Raw genomic sequence first — 27,986 nt, 5'->3', positions numbered from 1 at the left:
AAGTCTTTCACCCTTAACACGTATTCTGATTCTGAGCTGAAGTGTATTGCGAAGGAGGTTAGGTGCGCTGGTCGCGTTGTTACAAGTGAGGATGCCATAACATTTTAGTTTGGTTCCTGAAAAGAAGTCATTCTTGTCTGTGACGAAATATTTCACACCATAAGTCGCATATGAAGAATTCCTGGCCGAGATTGTCAATTTGTAAGTAGTGTTATAACCCTAATCTATATTTAAAGATTAGTTAATGTGAAAACATGTAATATTTTAATTATCTTTGATATTGCGGCCAAATGATAGTTTTATTAAACATCGTCCTTTGGTTTATGACTTTTTGCGTCGTTATTGATTTTCATGTTGCTACTGTATTTAAAAGATATATAACTCTACGTATTAGTGTAAGATATAGGACAGCATCTCGGTGGAAAGAAAAAAATCATTCACGCGTTCAGGGTATAGGTAAGACTTTTGAGCTTGTCTGAGACCAATGTTGTCTGTCATTGGTGCCGTTCTTGTCGTTATAAACTTTTCACATTTCATTCTTCTTCTTCAGAACCACTGGACCAATTTCAACCAACAAATCATACTTGGGTAAAGGGGATTCAAGTTTGTTCAAATGAGGGCAACGCCCTTTTCTAAGGGGAGATGATAGTGAAATAGCGAAATTACACTGACAAACTTTAAAAATCTTCTCCAGAACCAGCGCTAGCAGGCCAATTTCAATCAAACTTGGTATAAAACATCCTTGAGTGAAGGGAATTCAATTTTCTTCAAATAAAGGGCCATGCTTCCTTCAAAGGGGAGATAGTTACAAAAATAGGGATGTTCCATTTAAAAATATCCTTCTCAAGAACCACTAGGCCAGAAAAATTGAAATTTTCATGGCAGCTTCCTGACATATTGCAGATTCAGGTTTATCAAAGCCATGGCACCCGGGAGTAGGGTGGTGCCACAATAGGGAATTAATGTTTTACATGCGGATATAGAGGGGAAATCTTTTAATATGGGCCTTGAGTTAGGTGAGCGATATAGCCCATGTGTCTCTTGTTATGTACATACTTTAGAAACCTTTATTATATTCTACGCGAGTACACAATATCGCAAAATGCCTCGTCAAACCGAATGATCATGAATTCGCGAGTGGTCTATTCATAAAGAGTTTTACCATGTATTTTAGCAATATGAAAATAAAACGAGTAACTTTATTTCGCGTGTGGTGTTTCTCGCGAAATTACGCGATAATATATTCCTCACGTATATTTAGGAATTTACAGTACAGCATGCGTTTCCGTGTCTTCATTTATACACATCTTGAACCCGGGGCCAGGACAGGGTTACAATAGGAGTTTAATGTTTTATTCAAGAAGTAAAGATCCATTTTAAAAACTACTTACAAGTACATGTATATAAATAAACATTTTAAAAACTTCACATGACTATAAAGTGGAATTGTACGTGATCAAATTTACAGAGTCCCTTACGGCGTCACAGGATTATGGATGATTGAAGATATCGTCAATTCATTTGACGCGCGCAACAATTCAATTAAAGATATCTTCAAATAATTAATGATATCTTCAATTCTGAATTATTGCACGCATTAATTGAATTGTTGATAGCATTAATTATTCTGCTGAATTGATGAGCGCTATAGCTATAATTGAATTTTTGCTCTCGTTGATATCGTTTACCTGATCAAGACATGGGGCACACGGCGGGTGTGACCGGTCGACAGGGGATGCTTAGTTCTCCTGGGCACCTGTTCCCACCTCTGGTGTGTCAAAGGGGTCAGTGTTTGCCCAACTCTTTATTTTGTATTCCTTATAGGAGTTCTGAGATTGATCACTATCCATTATCTTCACCTTTCATCAACAATTGAATTGATGCACACTACAATTCAATTGAAGAGAGCAATAATGCAATTGATGCGCTAATCAATTCAATTAATGCTCGCAATAATTGAAATATTGCTCTCTTCAATTGAATTAATGATCTCATTAATTCAATTGATGTGCGCAATAATTATTTTAAAGAGAGAGCAACTATATAATTAGAGATATCTTTAATTCAACATATCCACAATTGAATTCATGGTCTCTTTAATTGTCGCTCTCTTTAAAAGAATTAATGCGTGCATTAATTCCTTATACAGAGGCGTTGTAAATAATTAAATATATATTTTCAATTGAATTAAAGAGATCTTCAAATCATTTAGACAGAATTCCAAATGCAATTTTGCGAGCAATAATTCCATCACATTGATACGCGCATTGATTGAATTGATGGGAGCAATAATTTATGTGTGGATCTAATCAATTATTGCTCTCATCAATTAATTAATGTGCGTATCAAATCAATTAATGCTCTCATCAATTTAATTGATGCGCGCATTAATTCAACTATTGCGCACAATAATTGAATTGATTGTCTCATCGATTGAATTAATGACATCAATAATTGACTTGATGCGCGCATTAATTCAATTATCATTCTGAAATATACTGTACATTCGCGATGGATGATTGGAACGAAGTAACAGAGGAGAGGGGTGAAAGTTGAGGAATTTCAAACGGGACGCAAAAACTCGTACTTCACAACTAGGGGGAGCTACAATATGCAAACGTGTTACTACGGATTTGTTATTGCTAGACATCCTTTTTAAGCTACTGATAGATTTTGTTTGTTACATCCTGATCGTCTGTTTTTATCTGATGGATGTCTCGTCTTCGAACCAATTTCCAAAATACGTATAATTCTTTGAAAATCTTCTTAAAATCCAGAAGGACACAACCTGCTAAATTGATATACAGGTATCATCATATAATGTATATTAAGATTTGTTCATCCCATGACATTTGGCGCCAAGGTGAAGTTTTACACGGGGAAAATCCAATTGCTCAGGTAAGCGATGTGGTACATGAGCCTCGTATTTCGAAATTACTCTGCTGTCCAACATACCGGTAGATTTCATTTCTTTATTACATTTGGCCTCAGATAGAGGAACTTCTTTGACCTATAGCTATTTGAGGATACACTACCAAGTGATTTAGATGCGATCTCATGGGCGCAGTTGTGTCACGTTGCAGTGGCGGATCCAGTGCCGGGCTCAACCCCCCCCCCCCTTCACAAATTTGATCCATTTTCTTATAGAGATATTTCCAAACAAGCACTCAAATATGTCAGAATTCAGTATTATCAGGGGCCTTGGGGCCCCGACTTAGGCAAAGCCCTGGCCTCATCGGGGGCCTTAAGTCAGTCCTTTACCTTTAACCGTTTACTACCCCCTACCCCCGTTCAAAAATTTTTGGATTCGCCTTTTAAATGCTTATATGTAAGTGACTACCTTAAGATTAATCGTGTAAAATATCATGGATCGAAGTACCGATGTCAAGTCGACTGCTGTTTTCTATTTTACATGCCTGGAATAAGTACATACCGCAGTATAAAAAGTACTCTACGACGATTTCTCCCAGAAATAGCTCTCACAAACAACCATATACTCGACAGATAACATATGTATTTGACAAGCATGTTCTTTAATATAGCTTTATTAATAGGGGTACATTGACAAAGTACATGCCTCGAATTGACCCCCGACGTAAGAGCGCCATGGTGTATATACACAGAGCGTCGTAACCAGCATGAGCACGGCTACACATTCTTGGCAGGTTCTGAACGCGCCTGGTATGCATCTGTTTATTGGCTGGAGAGTTCCTTTTCATGAATTAATAATGTATTGATTTAATGCAATTACATCGAGAAGAACTTATTGAGTTGTATACTTTGTAAAAAGAAACTCCCGGCTGTTTTATGGTAAGTGCACATGCTTGTTTATTGGTAAAATTTTAATTATATCAGTTTTTGTTAAAAGTATGTGCAGCATTGTTATTCTTTTAACTATTTTATGTGATCTTTGATAATCATATCAGACCCGATTGTTGAGGGGGGGGGCTTTAATATTCATCTGATATTATTTGGTTTTTGAGTATTAAAAAGGTAGAAAAAACAAATGAAACAAGCAAAAAATTAATAATAAAATAATAAAAATTAAAAACAAAAACATGGGGACATGCTTGCTACCCCCCCCCCCCCCTTGTGCCCTACGGGTCTGATAATGATTAAAATAAAAATATTGATTTAATTTTGAGATTCAAGTTTAGAAGATTGGTCCGTGGTCGCAAATGCAACTCATTGCGTGTTTGTCAAATATTTTCATCTGCCGATTATGCACAATATTAGGTTTTCTAGACTGAATACTAAAGTGAGCCAAAAAAAAATTGAAGTCTCATTTGTCTTCCGAAATCTCATCGCCCTGCGCAATCAATATATATGTAATGCATATTGCATAAAAATATTCATCTGGACAATGGCCTCGCATTAAATTATCTCCGAGGAAGAAAGGGTGATTAAATGTTTTTCCCCCATTCGAATTCACAATGCGCGTGAATATACCTATATAATATACATGTATATATCGAGTCATGTAATGTTTAGTTATATATGGAAATACTGATGTTTTAACTCTTGTAGGCTTTTTCTTATACAATAATCTAGATAAATACCTATCATTATATAATACTGAAAAATGTATATTTTAAGCCCCTGTATGGTACATTTAGCAAGTGCTCTCTACAACTGCTAACTGTTATTTTTCAATTTCCAATTTGACCTTGCACACGTTCAAAACTATCTATGAACCCTTGATTGGAAAAAAAAAAAGTATGACTTTTTAGCTAACCGAGGGTTCAGGCGCGCTTTTCTAATCAAAATTTGTCCGTTGCCTAGCGTTGTAAACTTTTCGAAATTTCATTTTCTCCAGAACAATTGGGCAATTTCAACCAAACTTGGCACGGAGTATTTTTGAGAGGAGGGATTCAAGTTTGTGTAAATGAAGGACCGTCTCCCCTCCCAATGGGAGATAATCAAGAAAAGACAAGAAATAGTGTGAATCTTGTTTGTTTGATTGTTGAATCCAATTTCTACATGGCAATACAAGGGAAATATTTTACTCGTCTGCTAAAGAAAAGCAAGGCCATGGTTAGTCATTTTGATATGCAAGCATCCTCAGGTACTGCAGATTCAAGTCCCCGGGGAGGGGAAGTCCCTTCAAATCATAATCCGGGGAGGAGGTGGGGATGGAGGGGGCATCATTAGGAATTATACATAATATATAGGTAAATAAACTTCTCAAGAACAGCAGGACCAGGCTTGGATTTCTCGAAAAAATCTCAAGTTTGAGTTTTCTTGGATTTGAGCAGTCAAAATTTGATTAAAATCTCAAGACTTAAATCCAAGTTTTGACATATTTACTGTGATGTGAGCCATTTGTTTCGAGCATAGTATCGTGATTTAATTTCATTTTTTTTTTCAGAACACACATAGTAATTTGAGCTACGCATAGCTTTAATTTGAGGTTTATTATTCAAATTAAAAACTTTTGATTTTTTTAAAAGTCCTTCCAAGTTTTTGGAGGATCACGCTTCCGTTTAATAATTCTATTATTACACTCAAAATTCCCTTGTTTGGTTTTAAGTGAAATGAAACTACAATATTGCCAAATGCGATAGTTGCATCTTTATAGGTTAACCTTGATCCTGCGACACGTATATGATAAAAATGCTGGGTTGTGATTATTTTCAAAATATTGCGTTTCAGGTTGATAAGTTGGTGAACTATCATAGTTTTGAACTTAGTCGTTGCATGTTCTGTTGCATTGTTAACAATGATATTGACAGCCTTTGATCGGTTCGTTGGTTGTATATTGTTTAACGCTCCACTCGACAATTTTTCACTCATATGGAGACGTCACCATTGCCGGTATTTAGGCCTATGCTCAGCACTTATGGCCATTGAGCAGGGAGGGGTCTTTAATGTGCCACACCTACTGCGACAAGGGGGCCTCGGTTTTTGCGGTCTCATCCGAGGAACGCCCCATTTAATCGCCTCTTACAACAACAAAGGGGTACTGAGGACCTATTCTAGCCCGGATCCCTACAAGAAAACAGTCTGTGAAAAACAACGTTAAATTCCGCCATATTCCGGAACGCATGCAGCACAAACAACCTGAAGCTTCCGACTGTCCACGAAAATGCGTAAACACTTTCCGACTTGACAACATCACTGCCCTGTTTCTGAACGAGACATAACATAAACCCGAACAGATCATATCGTCACGAACCAGGAAGGGGAGCGGTGATTATTATTTTTTTTTTAATCTTCTAGTTGTACTTTCCCAAATGCCATCTGGTTTCATATATAATTCACATATTAATTGCCTCGCCTGCATCCTAGGGGGACGACATTATCCTTTTTATCGAAGGGGTGGTAGAAGGATCACCGGTTTATCCAGTTCATCACAGCCGAGTAATTTATAGGACAACAGCACGTAATTAAAACACTTGCATTTTGCAACAAACACAAACGAAAACATTGATAGGATAATCAGAAGTGAATTGATGAGCTAGCACTTGCCCTACAGAGAATCAAAAAGTGCTTTTTACAATTATTCGAGGTTTGGCAACTCCAGACAGGAATTAATTCAAGAGTAGGGAGATACTGATTCTATAACGTTAACACTGCTCATAAGCTTCTATCGGTATATGCAAAGCACACGAATGACTATTTTTTTTTCTAGCTGTAACACAACATTCAACCAATTTAGATTTGAGCAATCACGTATTCTTTACGATGATTTAGTCGTCATTTATGTGATAAGTTATCTATATCTGCCTGCGCTTTTATTGACTCGAAATTCAAAAATCAAAGTCTTAAAATAAAAATCCATATCGTTTTTATTGAATTTGAGTGCACACTCTCATTAAACATGCAAAGATATGAAGAAATATTCCGTTCCAGGGTACTTCTTTTAAAATGACGTAATAGGTTGTATATTATTTGCTTTTACACACCGTTGTTCGAAAATGTGGCATGGTAGTCAAAGATATCAAAGTCAATTTACTGTAAAGCGTAGAAAGATATAGATTATTTTTCCCCTGTGTTTTTGTTTTAAGGATTTACATTCAAACCTAATTTTCTTTCAACGTTAGTTACAAGCTTACTTTAATTTTTAGGAATGTCTCCAACGAACTTTGCCAAAAGAAAACCATTTAACCATTGTTAAAACAAAGACTTTAATCACAAACCGTGTCTCTGTCAATATGCATCAATTTAATAGCTTTTGTATCTTTAATGTTTGTGTGAACTTTGATCCGAAGACACGCTTATTTAGGAAATTGATATTTTTTATTTGGTTGTTTGGGAACTAGGTCTGTGAATAATTATTCTACATAGACCTTAGGCAACTCTTTTAAACTATATGGTAGTTTGATCCTTTGTTTATCTTTGTCGGGGAGATTTTCCATACTACGACCAATTACTCAAAAACAAAAAAACTGCATCGATAAAAGCAGTTCCATGCATCGATCAGCGTGCACGGGTTAAAAACAGCCTCAGATTGATTGAGCAGAACGTATTCATATTTCGTATTCTCTTTCCAGTATAAAGGGGGTTGTTGTATAATTCATTTGAACCCTGTCATTAAATCAAAATGATTTTTTAAAACAGTAACAGAAAAGTCATTCCAAAAGAATTCGCTTGAATTCTTTAAATGAATTAAGGAAATCGTACGTTTCATTCCCGATATCAACTTAAATCCTCTCATCTTCGCTAGCCAAGGGTGACGATTCGCTTCTCTCCTCTTCACGGCCAGCGAAAATGAAGGACAACCTGTATCTCTTCAAGTATACGTATACAGAGAGCGATTTTTACTACATTTCACAGAATCCTCTTAATCTCGCCTTGACTGTTAGTGATAATCTTCCCATCTTATCAGAAGGGGAGTGCAAACTCGTGTCCACACATGGATTACGGGCATTCCTGAGACCAGGGTCATATCTGCACATTGCCTAGCTATCGCGTTTACAGTAAAGCTGCTATTTTCATCATCGCAGATGGTCTGCCTTGCAATCCAATCAAATCGCTTTGATTTACATCAGCGTAGTAAATTTTCCAAGAAAGAAAATAAATATCCCTATTGAATTGTGTCTGTTTTTATATATGTGGTAGGTAATTCAAGTACTTGTAAGTTTTTATTTCTTGGTTGCTGATTTAGGAGATTTTCTGCTATGTTATGTGTGACAGGTAGGAAGAATATTTCTTAAACACAACTGCAGGGAACAAATTTGATTCGGTTCTGTTTACCTTATACAAAAACTGCCTCATTATGTAATTTACAATGTATTTCCTTGATGTGAATATCAAAACCGATTTCCGGCATATTTAGTGCTTCATTGTCATAAAAATAAACACGTGTGGGTTTTTAATATTCGTTTCCCATTTTAATAACTGTTGGCAATGCTTAGAATACCATGCCAACGTCGGTCATATAGAGAGCAAACGACATCCTCAACCTTGTATTAAGTAAAAAATAAAAAAAATAATATAATTATATGTTACCGCTCGGAGTTTAATCATGCCCAACAGCTTTATAGCAGCAAACATTTTATCGGTTTTTCGACAATTTTACTTATGCATGTAATGTATTTCTAGAATATTTTTGTTCGAGATTCAAAAATCATCTACATTATTTTGCTATATGAATTGGAAGTTTGGGTGCTATTTGTTGTGTTGTACATAACAATATACATTATTTTGCTATATAAATTCGAAGGTTAAGTGCTATTTGTTGTGTTGTAACAATACCTTCGATGTTTATTTGAAAGACCCCTTTCAATTAAATGCCTCAATACTCCTCTTTTTTCATTACTAGGGTATTTTTCTTCACTGACGCTTTGCATTCAAATAAACATTTTAAGAAATAATTTCAGTTTTAGATATACATGAGGGTATGGACTGTGACGCTTCACGCCGGCATACTTCATGAAGCGCGAAATTCACAAATGAAATTTATTTCAGCTTTATGATAAACGGGATGACTTCAGCTTCCCCATCGTCAACGTCCCATATTCATGTAATGATATTCCATTTTGCCCTTATGGTGGTTGTGTTTCTCAACTGATTCGATACGCGAGAGCATGCTCTGTGTATGATAAAATTATAAATCGAGAAAGGCTACTGACAGAGAAATTGATGTTACAGTAGTTTCAACAATCTCGGTTAAAGTAAGCATTTCGCGAATTATATCGTAGTTATAATGATTAAATTTGCATATACAATCAGTCATGAGGTCGAATATACTGTCTGGTGTATTCAATATCTGTCTTTGAGAAAAATAGATTGATCGTTTTTTTCTTGAATGCGTACATGTCTTGGAATATACAAATTGTACCTGTATTTTAACAGCACTCGCATTGAGTGTGCAAATGTAACGAAACAGACAGGACTGTTTGAATTTCAGTTCAATTGTTAGGCCGTTCTTTACATACCGATTGCTTGGTACAACGGATTACTCCGTTTACCTGATCAAGATATAGAGCTCATGGCGGGACAGACCGGTCAACAGGGGATGCTTACTACTCATAGACACCTGATTCCAAGCCTGGTGTGTCCAGGTGTCCATGTTCGCCCTACTCTTAATTTTGTATTCTATACAGGGGTTATGATCTCTGGTCGTTATCCTAACTTCTATTTTCATCTCTGTTGGAATTTTCTAGTCGTTAAATTAAACGTACTATATTTATCAAAATTCCAACGCGTATTGTTCACAACTGCAGCGCATTCATGGGAAAATGACTTCATTACAAATTGTAAAGATATCAAAGGCAAAATCATTGCAATTGTAAATATTGCAAAATGGAGCTTGTGCTGTTAGTTTTTTATTCAACCGCCTTCCTTTACAACTAGTCGTACTCTTTAAGTCAATTGTATTGATGGGGACCATCATTGTCGCTCTTTAGCACATCCCATGGGTTGTCAAGCTTTCATTTCTTTCCGTATCTCTTGATCCATGTGACAGGAACATTCCTGTCCGCGGTATTAAGTGTGATAATGGGATTCACTGTTGGCGTTTTCAAAGGGAAATTGTTATGTCATTTGATTCTTATTTTTCAGACAGGTGCATTTTCTGACAAAAACAATTCAAATGTATGAGTCAAGGTCATCTATGCCAAATGAAACATAGCATCTAAGAAATTGCGAAACTCTCGTTGCTCGCTTTATTCCAGCTGGCAAAACTTTTATTTTTTTCTGTAATTATTTCAATATATTTCCTAAAATCCGACATGTAAAGTTAAAATTCTCACTGAGATATATATAGCATAGCAAAAAGAGTATTAAAGAAATATATACAGTGAAATGAAAAAAGTAGTGAAAACTGACATGATCTCATAAATTGTGGCCACCATTCCCACGACATCAAGTAACATTAATTTTTTTTTTAAAGAAAACTTAAAATGATGCATATTTTCAGACGATTGACTGGGATTTTTTTTATTTCATTAAAGTTTTATGTAGTTTTTCTTTCATTATAGCAAATCTAACCACCGAAACATTTCACTGAGTGAATATTTGTACATTCTGATATCTAATTGTCGTCTGCGTGATCGGAAGTTTGGCGGGAGCTGATAATATTCAGATATATTTTTATACATTTCCTGTCATCTTCTCGAGATATAAATTGTATATATTTTCTTTTAACATTCACGACCGATTCCTGCTTTTGAAAAAAAAAATGTTGGCGTAGTGCTAAGTTTATCAAAATCTCGACTGATTAAGAACATTAGATAATGTTAACACAGGAAATTACCAAATAACCATACTATCGCGGAACTTGCAGTTCTAGCCACTTGTAGGTCATTGGAAATATAAAACACAACACTTCGATACCCCTGCCCCCATTTTATGACTTTTTCTCTACTATATCAAGTATAAGATTACAAAGAAAAAAATAAGATATCTTTACTTTTCACAAAGAATAACATTGAGGTTTTCCCGCGGCTTTGATGAAATGTGCAACAAGTCATACTTATCACTGAGTGTGATAAAGATAATCAAAGTTATTCATAGAGAAGTGATGGGAGAAATCGTGTTCGGTGATAAACAAATTAGCAAAATTATAACGTTCTGGTTATAACGACTGGTTTCTGCGGAGGAATACGTTTTAGGGAACCCTATAACTTATTACGTGTGCAATTAACACAGGTACGTACATGTAGTTAGTGGCTTGAATGTACTAACTTTTTAAAAATGGAATATACACGTAATAAAGTAATTCACTGACCTTTTGAATATTTGATCTAAATTGAAATCAAATAGATCTTTTGGTATGTGACGGCACGTACAAAATCTATACACAAGGAAGAAGTATGTGTATTTTGTGGGAACTATGCAAACTACCCTATACATATATATTAGTGAATGTTTTTGTCAGTAATAAAAATAAACCTTTGATGTTTCATCGTTTGTAATTATCGATTATGAGATGTGTGACACGCAGGGGACATTTTTTGACATAACAAACACCGATAACAGAAAAAGGTTCATTTACAAAAAAAACCACACAAAAAAACCCTGATGTAAAATATGAATTTATAGTTTGTTTGTGTTATGGAGGAAATATGCGAAGTACCACATGCTTCCATCGTTTTAATGCCTCCACAACACCAACAAACTGGACATTTCTAAAATGTCTAGGCTTTAAAGTGGTCAGTTATTCACTCAATATCCCAGACAGGCCCGTGTAATAACGCCCACACCCTTCTTTATGGTAAGCTTTTAAGATTCGCAGGGGTAATTTTCCCAGACTATGTTCCTATCGGGTCTACTTGATGATTATCACAAACAATGAATTTATTACATGTACATGTATCTATTTGAAAACTACGTCGATAAATTTTGTATTCCGACATGCTTCTGTTATTGCCCCTTTGCTAGCCATTAAATGGTAGCAAATCTTTTTCTAGATAGAAATGAATTGCAAAGTATATGCAAAATGCATTTGCTGTGGATCTTATGCATTACTAACATGAATATTGGCGACCAATTTTAGCTAACCTGAGACGAAAGTAAAACTGAGATTAATAGAATCCTTCATTAGTACGAATGTGGGATAGGGAAATTCCACCGAGGGGACAAGATTCGCAGTCTAGGACGAGGCTTTGCCGAGTCCAAGACAGCGAATCTTGTTCCAGAGGTGGAATTTCCCTATCCCACACGAGTAAATAATGAAGGATTATTTTTCTCACATTTTACCTACAGTTTAGTGCATAAATTTAGGAGCTTTGAGAAAATTCTAAATTATCAAAATCCTCATTTGAACTTCTATGCAAAAACTAATTAGATAGGCAGAAAGAGCATACCCGAAAATGGTTTACACTGTAAGTGTAAACTAAAAAACCCAAGGTTGTCCAACGGAAAGCTATATACATTAAAATTTAAAGATAACAATACAAAATATTTTTGCTTCACCGTGTAACGTAAATCTTCACTGTGTAACGTAAATCATAGAAAATATATGACGTCACAATCAAATGACGTCGCAGCAGTGTGAGACAGAAAAATCTCACATGGCTGTCTCACATGGGTAAAGTCTATCTCACACTGGTGATAATGTGAGAAAACAATGGGGTTTACAGTTTTACATTGGAATCAGAGAAAGTCTTTAAAATCTAACACAGAGATGTATAGAAAGTAAAATTTTCAGATGATAATTGGTACCATAAAGATCTCCATAAAATATACCGGTAGATTCAAATTCTTTCAAACCATATCCTCAAGGGCAAGGGCCACAATGAAGAGTTCAATACTTGGTAATTCCATACTCGCACTATTTTCATATGTTTAATATCAATTGTTATACCGCTCTTTAGACACTGATTTTTTACTACGAATTACTCCGTTTACCTGATCAATATATAAGGCTCACGGCTGGTGTGACTGGTCGACAGGGGATGCTTACTCCTCCTCCTAGACACCTGATTCCACCTCTGATGTGCCTAGGGGTCCATGTTCGCCCTACTCTTAATTTTGTATTATGAGATTGATAACTGTTCATTATCTTCAACTTTTTATTTTAAGTTCAAAATAGAAAAATTGTATTAATTTCCACGCTCTATAGTTTGATTTAATCAATCTCAAAAAATATATATGTTACCACCTTTTTAAACATGTCAGACATGCAAAACAGAAGTATATATTAATATCAGAAAATCGCACAAAGGGTTAAAATGCAATCGCTCAGGTGAGGAGTGTGGTCCATGCGCACCTTGTTATATAATATTGCGTGACACTTAAATTAAAATCCGGTACAGAAAATACGAGTACAGAAAATTATGAAACATGAATTTCTCCAAAAAAAATAAAAACATAATTAAAAACATAATAATGGGTTGCATGTTACCTCCATTAAACAACTGGGTCTGTTTTCTAAATAAGTTAAAAACAAATTTTATGCGTTTTGTATTCATACATTCAATTTTAATGCTATGTTATATAGCGTATGCGTGAGTCGGAATTCCTCCTCTGATACAATTAACACAAATAGTTTTCGAACACTCACTGCAAATCATCATCTAAAGAGTTTCTCTTCATAACATGACATGCAACATCGCGCTTTAATGTGATACTAACAAGTGAAGTTTGTTTCCCTGTTTCATTTCTCAATATACTAGCTCTGACAGTTCTGGTAAGGGGCTCTCAAAATCGTAAAGGAGTTTGACTCCGATCGCTGTAGGTTACATTAAGACTAAACACCTGGTGAGTCTATGTTTTATACTTTTGCTGAACTGATTTGATCCAGCCCTTCGTATACCCTAACCTCACACAAACACAGTCAAGAGCTAGCGTGAGTCATCTTCATTTACAAATCTAAATTCGTGGAGGTTGACCAACATCTCGTAACACCTCTCGTAATCAAAGGATTACTTCTCGGAATACCTTCTGCCCCCGGGAACATTTTGTTTCTGGTATATACATGTGCGCGTGTTTGACTTTCTGGCTCTCATGAACTGTATACAAGATGATGACTTCATACGTAGTTAATTGAAAGGTTAAAGGACAAACTTACGTGACTGTTAAAGGTCAATGTCATTTATCAAAATAAAGTTTGCCACGATTAACTTACCCCAAGTCGGGACATGGTGTTTTACTATTTTATTATGCCCCCCCCCCCCCCCCCCCCCCCCTTCAAAGAAGAGGGGCTTATTGTTTTGCATCTGTCGGTCAGTCGGTAGACCACATGTTGTCCCGCTCAATATCTTAAGAACCATTTACCTGATCGTATTGATATTTCATATCTAGGTTGGTAATGAGTAGAAGATGACCCCTATTGATTTTTAGGTAAAAAGGTTAAAGGTCAATCCACTTTGGACATAGGAAAAAACTGTCCGCTCAATTTCTTGAGATACCTTTCCTTGACAGACATTAAACTTCGTACACTGATACATTGTGAAGAGTAGATTACCTCTATTGATTTTGAGGTCACATGGTTAAAGGTCAAGGGTCAAACTAGACATAGGAATATACATGTAGTGACCACTCAATGTCTTGAGAGCCCTTTGCTTGACAGATATCAAACTTGGTACACTTGTACATCTTCAAAACAAGATGACCCCTATTGATTTTGAGGTCAAGGGTCAAACTGGACATAGTAAATACTGTTTGATAAATATCTTGAGAACCTTTGCTTGACAGTCATCAAACTTGCTACACTGGTACATCTTAAGGAGTAGATGACCCCTATTGATTTTGGGGTCACATGATCAAAGGTCAAGGGTCAAACTGGACATAGGAAGATACTGTCTGCTCAATATCTTGAGAACCCTTTGCTTGACAGACATCAAACTTGGTACACTGATACATCATAAGGAGTAGATGACCCTTATAAAATTTGGGTTAATATGGTCAAAGGTCAAACTGGATATAGTATTAAATAATCTATATTTTAAGAATCATTCGCTTGATTAACACCAAACTTGGTACACTGGTACAGCATAAGGAGTAGATGACCCCTATTGAATTTTAGGTCACATGGTCAATCCACTCTTGGACATAGGAAGATATTGTCTGCTCAATATCTTGAATTAGTTTGACACTACTATCAATTAAATGATGCATGTGTTTAACCCTTTTCAATTTTGCACCATGGGGGTATATATATTTTACAAACATTTCTTGTTTAAGTTTCTTCTGAGATATAACAGTACATACAATTCTAACAGAGGTTTAGGCTAAAGTTTCACTATGAAGGTTTTCAAAATATCAACGTCCTTTAGAAAATGGGTATCATTCAAAGAAATTTCAATCATTCATGTGTACATTGTACTTAGATAGAATTAAAGGTTAATTTTGAAATACTAACACGGCTTCTGCATGGCTTGTGGGCTCGGAATTTGCCAGCTATTCCCAATCATTGTGAAAATGAAGCGTCCTTGAATTTAATAGGGAAGATCCTCCAGTTGACTTATAGTATGTTGTCGATGAAAAAAAATTCTGTATGCGCTTCATTTAGTGTCCGAGGCGTTAAAGGTGTTTTCAGTGATATGTGTTTCCTGTTAGTGAAAGTAGCTATTTAGAAATGTCGTATGATTAGCAATTAAAACTTATTTATGTCTGCCTTGAAAAGTGTCTAATGTTTTATTGAATAATGATAGAGTGCGGTTCAATGCTACTCTCCTTTGGTATCTAAAATCATTTTTGCGTCTTTCCATAAAAATGCTAGCAGAGCTTTAGATGTAAGTGTAATCTATCTATTCATTAGGAAAAAATTTGATTTTATAGAAACCATTATATTGATTTTGCCAGTAATTAATTCGCGATGAATCACGTTCAGAACTAAAAAGTATTAAATCATGTATCTCTGAAGTTGATGAGTATCTTGAGTGTATGCAAATAAGAGAGAGAGAGAGAGAGAGAGAGAGAGAGAGAGAGAGAGAGAGAGAGAGCGTATATACACCAAAGGAATGGTTAGTATAGTGAGTGCTTGAAATGCTGCAGGTGATTAAATTTTTATTCCCCGTTTGTTTTCAGTATACAAGTATATGTAAAAGGGTTTAGACATTTGGATAAAAACTAGATTACAATTTGCAGTATCATCAAACAGTAAACAAGTCATGACTCCCGAGGACATTATGAGATCATTTTAGAGGCTTAAAGTTTACAAGGGAAGGTATAGAGAAAATTATCTATAAATCTTCAGTTGTGTAAGGTTGTCTTTTAATGCATTGGTGCTCCAAACTTCAGAGTACAGCAACTTGTTATGAAAAAGGTAATTCAGGTGAGCTTTATGGGCCTCGTTCTCTATTCGGTTGGTAGACATTTTTAGGAACTAAATTTCATTTTTAAAAATACATGAGGGTACGAAATGCGACGCTTCACGTCTGCATACTTCACGAAGCGAGTGTATATATATATATATATATATATATACTCTGTTTATATATTTATTTATAGAAACCCGTAAACTCGTTCATCTATTTAGTCGTATTACTGTTTTCTCTCTGGTGATTTGCTAAATAAAAGTTTCAATAATAATTATACAATTCATTTTGAACAAATTGGGTGTCTAATTAAATTACAAAGTGCACTTCAGAGTCTTGAATTTTTAGGTATTCAACTCGAATAACTGTTGAAGCAACTAATGAATCAATTAATCGGAACCCTTGTTGTGACTTCCTACAAATCAAAACGGAGACCTCCGAGGATAACGATTGTTTAACAAAATGGCGGCGCCCATTAATTCGTGACAGTATTTAGAGATTATCTCTTCTTTTGTCTTTAATTTCCTTTCACGTACGTGTTACCATTAGAGCCGAGCTTCTCTAGGTATAGTTCGTTACCGTCACAATTTCTTACAGAAATATATGAAATATCCTCCAAAAGAAGTGAAAACAATAAATAATCACGAGTTCATAGTTTCGCAAAGCGTTAATATCAGTTATACATGATAAACTGAACACTTTTATAAAACAGAAGGTATTTTTGAAGCTAATAGTATTTTTCTAAGGCGATTTCTTCTAAGATAAACAAGTAATTTTACGCACACTTCCCCATGTTTCTAAAGAGCTGACATATTATGCAGAGGTTTCATGTCAGTTTATACATGAATAACTATATGCCTAATCCAGATAGATGATCTGTGCAGTACGGGCATAACAGAACTATTTCGTAATGCGTGATGACGCACATAACGAGAGCGTCAAATGAGGATGATGTATCTGCACGAGATCGTGCATTTGTGATCAAACGAAAAACGGCGCGAAAATGTCGCCACAGGAAAGGTAGCGTCGCCCTTCGACTTTTTGTAGAAATTCCCACGATACCCATACATTTCAGTCCTTTTCATCGAATTTCTATCCTATAGATTTGCACATGAAATGTATGATACAATTTCGTGGAAACATTGATGAAGCAGTCTGAATTATAAATGATGTATTTGTTCAATTAAAACTGACACACTGTGTTGGGGAACTATAATTTTATTTACTGGTCTGATGATATCTAGAATTGCTTATCTCTTCCTCAAAAATGAGATAACATTTGGTAATGTTATATTCTGGTCTTGGTTTTCTTGGTGATAAATTACATAAAAGTACATATTCAAACACTTTCCCTATATTGATGTAGCAGTTCAATGAACGTCCATGATGTATCTTTGAAACATAACACCTCTTTATACACGCGATTAATTACTGCAGGATAAAGTATCGCTCTCAGACAATGGTAGAAGAGAAATAGGGGCAATTAGAGCAGACACGATACTGTGTAAATGTTTCATTCTTATCGAAAATTTATAAAATTTATTACATATGCAGTAGCATTACTCTTGTAACGAAGTGCTTTGTTATATGAGATGCAATCAATTTTCACAAAAGGTACAACGGATATAATACGCATATGAAATTTTATAAAACAGCTAGAGCATATATATGATGAATATTCCAAAGTCTAAAATTTACATTTCCAACTGTTTCCTCTCTGATAACCATTTGAAGCTTCAATGTGTTTATTTCCTCATACAAATAATTCTATGCAAATGAATGACGTCAGTGGGTGGGGAATATGGAAATGGAATCCATGCGTATGCAGATTACCGATATTATTAGTTACACAGTTAGTTAGTGACCTGATACGGAAAAATACATGGTGTGAAAAGAATACGGGTTTTCTTTTCACACCATGTATTTTTCCGTATCAGGTCACTAACTAACTGTGTAACGAATTTATCACGTCGAAGACCTCTAACTGTATATGTGGGGGTCTATATCATACAACTTAGTCAAATGTCTTTCCTTTTGACACGGCTGCAAGTCGAACCCGACGATAAATAAAATTACTCGCCCAATACGGATTTTACTCGCATGATACGGTTTTTTTCACGGCGTCATGTGACCAAGATCTGACCAATTAGATTTCAACAATTTTGTCTGAGGCGTGATAATACGTTTTCCATTGTAGTTAATCAACTCACCTACCCAACAAACTAGACAGTAATTTTTTTAGTATACACTGGATTTGGATTTAGAGTCTGGATTTATTAGTTTGTATACACTGGTTTAAATTTAGAATTTGGATCTACATGTATCAGTCAGCGTGTACACCTGTGTGTCGACATCATGTCTGGCTCTACATGTAGTGCACGTGGATCTAGATTCTAGCTGTCAGTCTTCTTAATGCATGGTATTCATATTTTTAACGTTTCCCTTTGACATTGTTACTAACTGAAACTGAAGGTTAATTTCTCATAAACTTCAACTTTTGAAACTGGCTAATCACTGCGTATAAATACACTTGGCCTCAAGATTGATTGATTGTATTTAGTTTAACGTCCCACTCGAGAATTCTTCACTCATGAATATGGAGACGTCACCAATACCGGTGAGAGCTTCAAATTTAGGACTATGTTCGGCGCTTACGGCCATGTAGCAGTGAGGGTTCTCTAGCGTGCCACACCTACAGTGACACAGGGCATCGTTTTTTATATTAAGGTCATCTCCGAGGACCTGTGACATTCACACTTGATGCCGCGTGTTTGGCGATGGAACTGTCACTACCTGTTTTAACGACTTGGGTCTGTCACGGCCGGGATTCGAACTCCGACCTTCCGCATGCGAGGCGAACGCTCTACCTCTAGATCACCGCGGCGCAGACATCACGGTTCATTATTAAAAAATAAAATGTAAAATATAAAATATTTATCTCTATATAACGCACTCCGTTCAATATGCCGGTGTGAAGAGGCTTGGGATATATCATCAGTCAGCATTTCGCAAATTCTATGGTCTAGTTTATGGAGCGCCAAATTAACATAAACTCAAATAATTGAAGATATCTTCAATTATTTGAAGAGATCATCAATTCAATTATTGTTCTCTTTAATTGAATTAATGCGCGCATTAAATCAATTATTGCTATCATCAAATGAATTAATGCGCGCTTCAATTCAATTATTGCTCTCATCAATTGAATTAATGAGTGCATCAATTGAATTAATGAGAGCAATAATTGATTTAATGCGCGCATTAATTCAGTTATTGCTCTCTTCAATTCAATTGATGAGAGCATTAATTTCGTAGAAATATTGCTCGCAATAATTGATTTAGAGCTCGGTATAAATAATTTGATGATCTCTTTAATTCAATTGAAGATATCTTTAATTATTTACAATGCTTTTGTATAAGGAATTAATGCGCGCATCAATTCTTTTAAAGAGAGCAACAAGTCAATTAAAGAGATCATTAATTCAATTGTGGATATGTTGAATTGAAGATATCTTTAATTATTTAGTTGTTATCTCTAAAAGAATTATTGCTCTCTTCAAATGAATTAATGAGAGCAATAATTGAATTAATGCGCGCATTAAATCCATTATTGCTCTCATCAAATGAATTAATGCGCGCATCAATTCAATTATTGCTCTCATCAATTGATTTAATGCGCGCATTATATCAATTATTGCTCTCTTCAATTGAATTGTAGCTCGCATCAATTCAATTGTTGATATCATTAATTCATTTGAAGAGATAATTAATTCAATTAAAGTGCGCATCAATTCAGCAGAAGAATTAATGCTATCATCAATTCATTTAATGCGCGCAATAATTCAGAATTGAAGATATCATTAATTATTTGAAGAGCTCTTTAATTAAATTGTTGCGCGCATCAAATGAATTGATGATATCTTCAAATAATTGAAGATATCTTCAATTATTTGAGTTGATGGTAATTTGGCGCTCCATACTAGTTTGCCAATACAACCGATCATTGGGTCAGATGCTGTCTGACTTGTTTCATACAGATTGTTAGACCATTCTTGGCACACTGATTTTGACTACGGATAACTCCGTTTACCTGATCAAGATATAGGTCTCACAGTGGGTGTGGCCGGTCGAGAGGCGATGCTTACTCCTCCTAGGCACCTGATCCCACCACTGATATATCCAGGGGTCTGTGTTTACCCAACTCTCTATTTTGTATTGCTTATAGGAGTTTTGAGATTGATCACTATTCGTTATCTTCACCTCGCATATACTTTCAAAAACTGATGATTAAATATTCAGGCGATATATCAATCCTTACTTATCAGTTTTATTCCATTCCGGTGAAATTAGAGCTGTGTGTTTGTCATATCACATTTAAGATCTGTTAGACCGTTCTCGGCACACTGATTTTGACTGTGGATTGCTCCATTTGCCTGATCAAGAACATAGGGCTGACGGCGGCTGTGACCGGTCGACAGGGGATGCTCACTGTTCGTTATCTTCACCTTTTATCTGTGTGTTTGTCATTTCACATTTTCAAATACTCGTGTTACTGGGTGTAAATCGACCTGGGTTTGTCAGTGCGCACTTTCATATACACGTGTTACTGGATGTGAAGTCGACCTGAGTCTATCAGTGCATATTTTCTAATACTGGTGTTACTGAGTGTGAAGTCGACCTTAGTCTGTTCATCAGCGCGTGTTACTGGATGTGAGGTCGATTTGAGTCTGTCAGCGCAAACTGTCTAATGCTCGTGTTAATGGGTGTAAGGTCGATCTGAATCTGTCAGCTCACGTGTTATTGGGTTCAAGGTCGAGCTGGGTCTATTACCGCATATTTTCTTATACTCACGTTATTGGGTAAGATCGATCCGGGACTGTCACTTATTTCATTTGAGTCCTTCGGTAATATTAATGTATTGTTAACTAGTCAATTTGTGTATACTCATTTGAAGCTGACTTAGATGTGGATTAATCGGCCATTATACGTTGTTATTGGAGTCATTTTATATATTAAATTCCTGTATGTTTTGCTGGATCAATAAGTCATTGTTCGTTGACTTTGGACTTGTTCCATTTTGTCGGGGTGCAGAGAAAATAAAAGTATTTTAAAACATGACACTGTTATTGATGTTTGGTTCTATCTGTATCGAAAAAAGTGCAAGATGGACACTTTTCTCTTGAACACTATTTTTTGTATAAACACAAAGCATCGTAACATGCATTCCTTATATCTACATAAATCGTGACGCAATTTTCAGTGAGCTGATGAGCAATGTGTCCTCATAACGTGAGCTTTATATTTTAAGTCTTCTGATCATGTCAATAAAATTGATGGATTTTCGTCAGAGAGTGTTCGAGATAAACAATTTACAATGACTGATCCCTCCAATATGTTCTGCTAGTGTAATAAGTATGCTCTTATCAATTTGTAATGAAATCGTTTCCTAAGTAAAATAGCACTAATTGTTCATTTAGGAGAGTCACTAATTGGTAAGTCGTCATTATTTGCCATTATTCTCTTGTTTGGAATCCCTAGTTTTCAATATTTCATTGTTATCTATAAAGCGTCTACTTAGCTTTTATTGCCATCTTTCACGTATTTCAGAAATCTACTGAGAGGCCCTGGAAACGTGACCACATGCTTCTAACCATCCATCAATGCGTTCCCATGTCCAGTAACATCGACAAAGTGACGATTATCTATAGCAGATATTAAAGCTCAAAGCAATCTTTAGCTTAACTGCTCATAAATCAGGCTACTTAATTGGAGTGTTCTATAAGTGTATACCTCTTGTCAAGGAAGGGTTACAGTTCATTATTCCATTCTTTAATGTCGGAGGAAATTAAAGGTTATTTTATAAGTATTGAAAGCGCCGTCTGTTAGAAACTGCCAAAGCGAACCTTGATTGCCACTGGACGTTATTAAAATAGGTTCATTATTGGTATCAGCAGAGAACTGCCATCGATCACTGAAGGTCGGGAATAAGAATAAAGCAGTAGACAAAATCACAATAAATTGCTTAATTGAAAATGTAAATTATTATCGGAAAGTTGTGCTAGTATACATAGTTTATACATAGAGCATATGGGGATTTAACGCCGAGGATGTGCAGACTGTATTAAAGCAGTGCTTATTGAGAGACGAAGTATCTCTGTAGAACTATGGCCGGAAGCAACGAAAATGAACAAACGTTCTCAAAAGAAGAGAAAGACGATGAAAATTCAGACGAAATAGTTGATAATGTAGAAACTGTGAAATTTAACAATGGACAGTACACTATGGGAGGAGAAACTGAGGTAGTCCTTATATGTGACGAAAATCCAACGGAAGGCGAGGAACAACGACACCGTCGATGTTGTCTCTGTTGCATTAATTGCAGAAGTCGTTGTAGGAAACAAAGACAAAATGATAAAAGCAATGTGTCCAAAAATGAGAAGGAAACTAAAAAACAGTCTTCTCAAGTCCGAAATTTGTCCAAGGGTCAGCGCAGAAAGGAAATGTGTTGGAATTGTTGCAAAAAGTTCACGGCGTTCCTGTTTTCCCACATAGGGCTATGTGGTCTCGTCATCGCGTACTCCATAATGGGGGGCTTTGTCTTCATGTCGCTAGAGTCTAGTCATGAATTACTGGAGAGGGGGAGTATGGATATGAGGAGGAAAGTTCAGGTAGAAAGATTATGGAATATTACCGAAGTATCTCTGATTCTAGGTAAGAAAAACTGGACTTATGAAGTGGAAAAAGTGCTGAGAGAATTTCAGACGGATATATTTGAGGCCACCAAATTGCGAGGTTGGGATGGTCAGAGCGAAGATGCGGACGCACAGTGGTCATTTGCGAATTCCCTCTTGTATTCCATTACCGTCATAACCACAATAGGTAAGATATCATCACATTGAAGCACATTTTTGTTCGTGTTTTTGCTCACCTGGATCATTTCAATGTTTTGCCAAATAATTTTACATTGCAGTTGAGAATTAGTCGTGTTCATTTCACGGGTATTGGTGCATGGGGGGGGGGGGGGGGGGGGGGGGGGGGCACAATCAATGATTGATTGCAAATTATGTTGCGTATTAAACAAAAACGATCAAAATATGATGTGATCACAGTCTAATATTGTGCATGATGAAAAGTGGAGATAACGAACAGTGATCAATCTCATAATATATCAACTAAATTTACCCGAAAAAACTTAGCCTCTCGTCATAAACTGGTCAGTTTCTATTAACCATTTTGTTAATAGTATTCTGTCTCGTACCTACAAACACGGAGTTTGTAGCATATAATAAAGGAAAAGCAGATTTCGTAGAATTAAACAATGCCCCTGATGTTCTCTTGGTTTTCTCTTTTTGCGATATCACGATTCTGGTTTAATGTCTGAGGCGCGTGTGGATTATTTCAAAGATCCTTTTATTTCATTTATCATTATTTTAAAGAAATCTTTTCACAAAATGAGAAAACAGACGAAAAAAACGACACACCTAATTTACTGATATACATCAGGCCGGGGGAAATTCAACCATGTTTACCTAAGAATATAATAAGTTTATATCCATGATTTGTTATCATCTGAATGTCGAAATTTAATCATATTTTTGATAAGTATAGAAAAAGTCAAAAAAGTAATTGGTATCTTTAGCAACATCTAAGAAATCTTTCTGCCTTATGAAAGATGAACGAGGATTGACAAGTTGTAATTAACAGATGATTATCACTCTCGTCAGGCCCGGGGATCACACACCAGCTAGAAAAGACATTTAACATATTTATCAGAAGGGTTCACAAAACTCTGCACAAGAAAGATTAAATTTTGTGCGTTTTGTGATGCTCTTTGAACATTTCGTTAATTATTTAACAAGTTAAACTGCAACAACAGTTTTGAATTACGATTCGGCCTAATGCATATTTTCAAAATTGATGCCTTGTATTTTTTAAAGACTTGAAATAGTGATTGCTCAAACATTAAGAATTGATTTGACAAAAGTCTGAGAAAAATTAGATATTGAGCATGAAAGACGGACTGAATGTAACATTTTCAGTGACCCAGCTCATAGAATTGATTTGACATAAGTCTGAGAAAAATTAGATATTGAGCATGAAAGATGGACTGAATGTAACATTTTCAGTGACCCAGCTCATAGAATTGCAAAAAAGTTAATTAGTAAAGCCCAAAACCTTTATGATTTTTATTCAACAAAGTTTCTGTATTTTGTTTAAGAGCTTATATGCGTTTCCACTTGGAATGAGATGCACATCAATTGAGATTTACGATGTCAATAATGGAATATGCCAAGGAAAACAGTACCAGAATACCTCTGAGACCAAAAATCCTTACGAGCAGTTTGAAGAGCTTAAAACCTTGAAAAATAACCTCTATCAAGAGATAATTTTCTGTAAGAACATTGGTATGGGTCTCGTAGTATTGTGGTGTCGCTGAAATTACACGCTTTTTGGTAAAATGGTCCAATTCTCCTTTAATTAAGGTTTCCCTCCCTCCCAATATTCTAAATTGCATTTAGCAGCTTACTCGGGATAGATATCTGTACAGTGCTTTGCTCGACAACGCATGAATTATTTGTCTAAGATCTCTCCGCGTCATTCACATGCATGTTTGATTACCACCAAGGAGTTTGTGTTTTGTTCCGGTTTTGTCTGTCTGTCCGTCTGTTTTCATTAAAAACAACAAGAGGCTTTCATAGCTGACAGTATGTGAATAAATTTGAATTAAGTTAGATTAGATATCCGGATTAAGATTAGGGATCCCATGTTTTTTTTTATGGAGATTATCTGTCTGTCCTGCTGTCAGTCTGTCTGTCTGTTGTATTATATATCGACCAGAAGATGGTCACTTTACATGTACTTACAATAAAGTATTGGAGATCAAGAGAAGAGACCTCGTGGATCACTATGGAAGTCTGTCTGTCTATTTATCAAAATTGTATAATTGGCTCAAAGATGAACCTCGTTACTGACGTCATTAGTATTTGGGAGACCCGGTCTGTAGAATGGATAAGGGGGGAGGGGGAGCTTTGGTTGAAGTTGTTATCTCTGAACGCTCTTCTACACATGAACATGGTGTGTGTTTTATCCATCTATTCTAATTACATTATTTTTTTTTTTACATTTACCACGGAAAACCCCGAAATACTGAGTTTGCTTCTCATTTTTCATTTGCTGTGTACATTGTCATTGGTATCGTTCAAGCATTCAAGAAATGCTCGTTTTCATTATCGTTCCGTTCAACTTCACCAATTTAGCTTATCTTATTTATACGTATCTTTACCTATTAAACCCAACACCTACGACCTTGATTGTAGGAAGTGTTCCGCATTATCGGGGCTTCAGTCTGATGCTGAATTTAGGACAGTAGGGGTTCTAATTAAGAGAAATTTCGTCAATTTCTAAGTATTGTGAATGTTCCTTTGAACAACAAAATTAAAACCTAATAAATATAACTCCTTGTTATAACAGGCATTCTCAAAAGAATGCTTTAAAAAAAAACATTTGTTTACTTTAGATGAAAATCAAGAACCGGGGGTTCAAAAAATAAAGATACTTCTATCTTTTTACAGAAAGAAATATAATGATATATTTATTTTTTCACATGAAATGGCTTATCCAGGTTTAAATCAGAGAGGATTTGAGAAATGTAAATATGTCTGTTTGTATTGCCTGATCAGAAGCAATGAATGTGAATTTTACCTCGTCAAAAACTCTTCAATGAAAGCTTTAGGGGTTTCTAAATAAGGCTTCAAAGGCCTATTGAATGCTAACAGCGCTAGTTTTCAGTCAACGTTAAGAGGTATGTAGAGTATATTTTATAGTCACGTGACAGAAACTTCCTACAGTTGTAGTGTCACTATAGCCTTATAGTTATGCTCCGACACAAGTGCATCAGGAAAATGGATGTGATATTTCGGCGAATATCATCATAATTATTTTGATTAAATTAGACATGAAATAGGACTAGAATTTTACACATATTAACATGATGGTAAAATTGATATACATGCATGTACGTCTGCAATTTGTTCCGACCTTTGTACCACGTGGTTTCAATACCGACATCAATATCCAATCATCAATGATTGGTATACAGGGATAAAAGCAGGTTAAAATAAATAAACGATTTCCTTCATTTAATGATACATGGATGTAATGAGAAATGGCTGTGGAACGCACACAATTCATCTCGTAGACATTGCCACTACGTGCATTGTGACAGGTGCAACTTCTCACAAACTGTATTCAAAGATTTTGTAGTGCTGTGGAATTCCGTCCAAAAGGACTTAAATGTTAGCAGTGAAAATATTAATACATTTAATCTGTTCCAAATGTAACCAAAAGTATATTAACTCTTGCATTTCTGTCACATGCATGCATGTGTTCAAAGATACACAAGAATCCCTAAAGAATGTTTATGCTCTAGGAAGGGCAACGGAGCAACATTTATGTGTACAGTCTGTCCGTATTGATGAGTTGGAACTCCAAATTCCGTGTTGGTTAGCTTAATATTGTATTCACCAAATCATCCTTTCTTAGATATAATGAAACCAAATGAATGTGTGGCTGTTATATGTTTCTGTTTATTGAAGGTTATGGACATATTGCTCCAAAGACCGACATGGGGAAGTTTATAACGATAGTCTACGCTCTAGTTGGTATACCGATTACTCTGCTGTGTTTGACAAACCTGGGAGGATTTCTGGGAAACTGCTTCCGGTGGTTTTACAAACATGTTTGTCTTTTGACAATATGGTTGTGTTGTCCATCTCAGGCAAAGTGGTCATCCGACAGAAAACGGGACAGAAGCATGAGCAGAACTCCGGAGAAAGCAACCAATCATTCAAAGATGATGAATAAAAAAGACTTATCTCATGACATTGTAGAGAAAGGCGAGTTAATCGACAGTAGCGAAGATATAGCAATGGCTGTGAATGCCAAACTTCCGAAAGAGCAGGTGCGCGTTCCGATTTTCGTCAGTCTAATGCTGATTACACTGTACATCTTTGGAGGCGCCATTTTGTTTTCGGAGTGGGAGGGCTGGCCGTGGCTAGACGGCGCATATTTCTGCTTCATTACACTGAGTACGATCGGATTTGGAGACCTAGTTCCAGGAATGAGGTCCGACTCCGTGGCGAATCAAGAAAAACTTATCATCTGCTCATTTTATCTAATATTTGGACTTTCTATTATTGCTATGTGTTTTGACTTGATGCAGGAAGAAGTTCGGGCGAAATTTAGATGGTTAGGTGAAAAATTAAATCTTATTGAATCCAAAGAGTAATTCCAAAATTATACTATGTATAGATATTTTATTCATCAATTTCTCCTTCAATATTCTCTGTCACATCAGATTCTATAGCTTTATGACGTCAATTATAATCACATATTTAAGAGAATTTTAGTAATTCAGCTTCGGATTATTCACGGATGATAATTCCATGTTATTCATTTATACGTAATTCATTATCTAGATGCACGCAGTTAATGTTTAAAGATACAAGCGGAGATGAGCACTGGAGGCGATATAACCTGTGGTTTGATGCTTATAGATACAAGTCATCCACACCTGTATCGTTGCAATTGTTCTCCTTTGTCATATGAATGTTTCAAATTTTCTATTTCATTGCATAATATTTACATTAAATTCCAGCATCACAGTTCAAAATTAAATTATTTTTAAATTAAAATTTCTTCATGTATTTATCATTCATTTTGAATTTTTGTGCGTTATTATCATTGTTATTGTTTGAAATTTTAATGATATCATTGTACTTTACAAAATATTGAATTAAACTAATAACAGCTTTTGAATAAATGAGATTGATCACTGTT

At 35.7% G+C, this 27,986-nt stretch overlaps 1 protein-coding gene across 4 annotated transcripts; it reads left to right on the top strand.

Moving 5' to 3' along the window:
- Positions 1–12: 12 nt before the first annotated feature.
- LOC125655005 (potassium channel subfamily K member 2-like) lies at positions 13–27,986 on the top strand. Of its 4 annotated transcripts, none has more exons than XM_048885131.2 (3): positions 13–201; positions 21,756–23,027; positions 26,744–27,986. In XM_048885131.2, exons 2-3 carry the CDS (start codon positions 22,313–22,315, stop codon positions 27,433–27,435), a joined length of 1,407 nt encoding a protein of 468 aa, XP_048741088.2. In that variant the 5' UTR covers positions 13–201; positions 21,756–22,312; the 3' UTR covers positions 27,436–27,986. The 4 variants fall into 4 exon arrangements, with proteins under 4 accessions (XP_048741088.2, XP_048741077.2, XP_056003511.1 ...); XM_048885120.2 differs by lacking the exon at positions 13–201 and adding an exon at positions 3,645–3,810; XM_056147536.1 differs by lacking the exon at positions 13–201 and adding an exon at positions 5,810–8,136.

The sequence above is a fragment of the Ostrea edulis genome, chromosome 1 (assembly GCF_947568905.1).
Source record: "Ostrea edulis chromosome 1, xbOstEdul1.1, whole genome shotgun sequence".
Lineage (NCBI taxonomy): Eukaryota > Metazoa > Mollusca > Bivalvia > Ostreida > Ostreidae > Ostrea > Ostrea edulis.
This window is presented reverse-complemented; position numbering and strand designations above follow the sequence as displayed.

Bases quoted from the DNA above. Each gene is read 5' to 3' on its own strand.
- LOC125655005 (XM_048885131.2), top strand. From the start codon at position 22,313: ATGGCCGGAAGCAACGAAAATGAACAAACGTTCTCAAAAGAAGAGAAA. The intron at 23,028-26,743 runs GTAAGATATCAT...TGTTTATTGAAG, and splicing joins TACCGTCATAACCACAATAG to GTTATGGACATATTGCTCCA.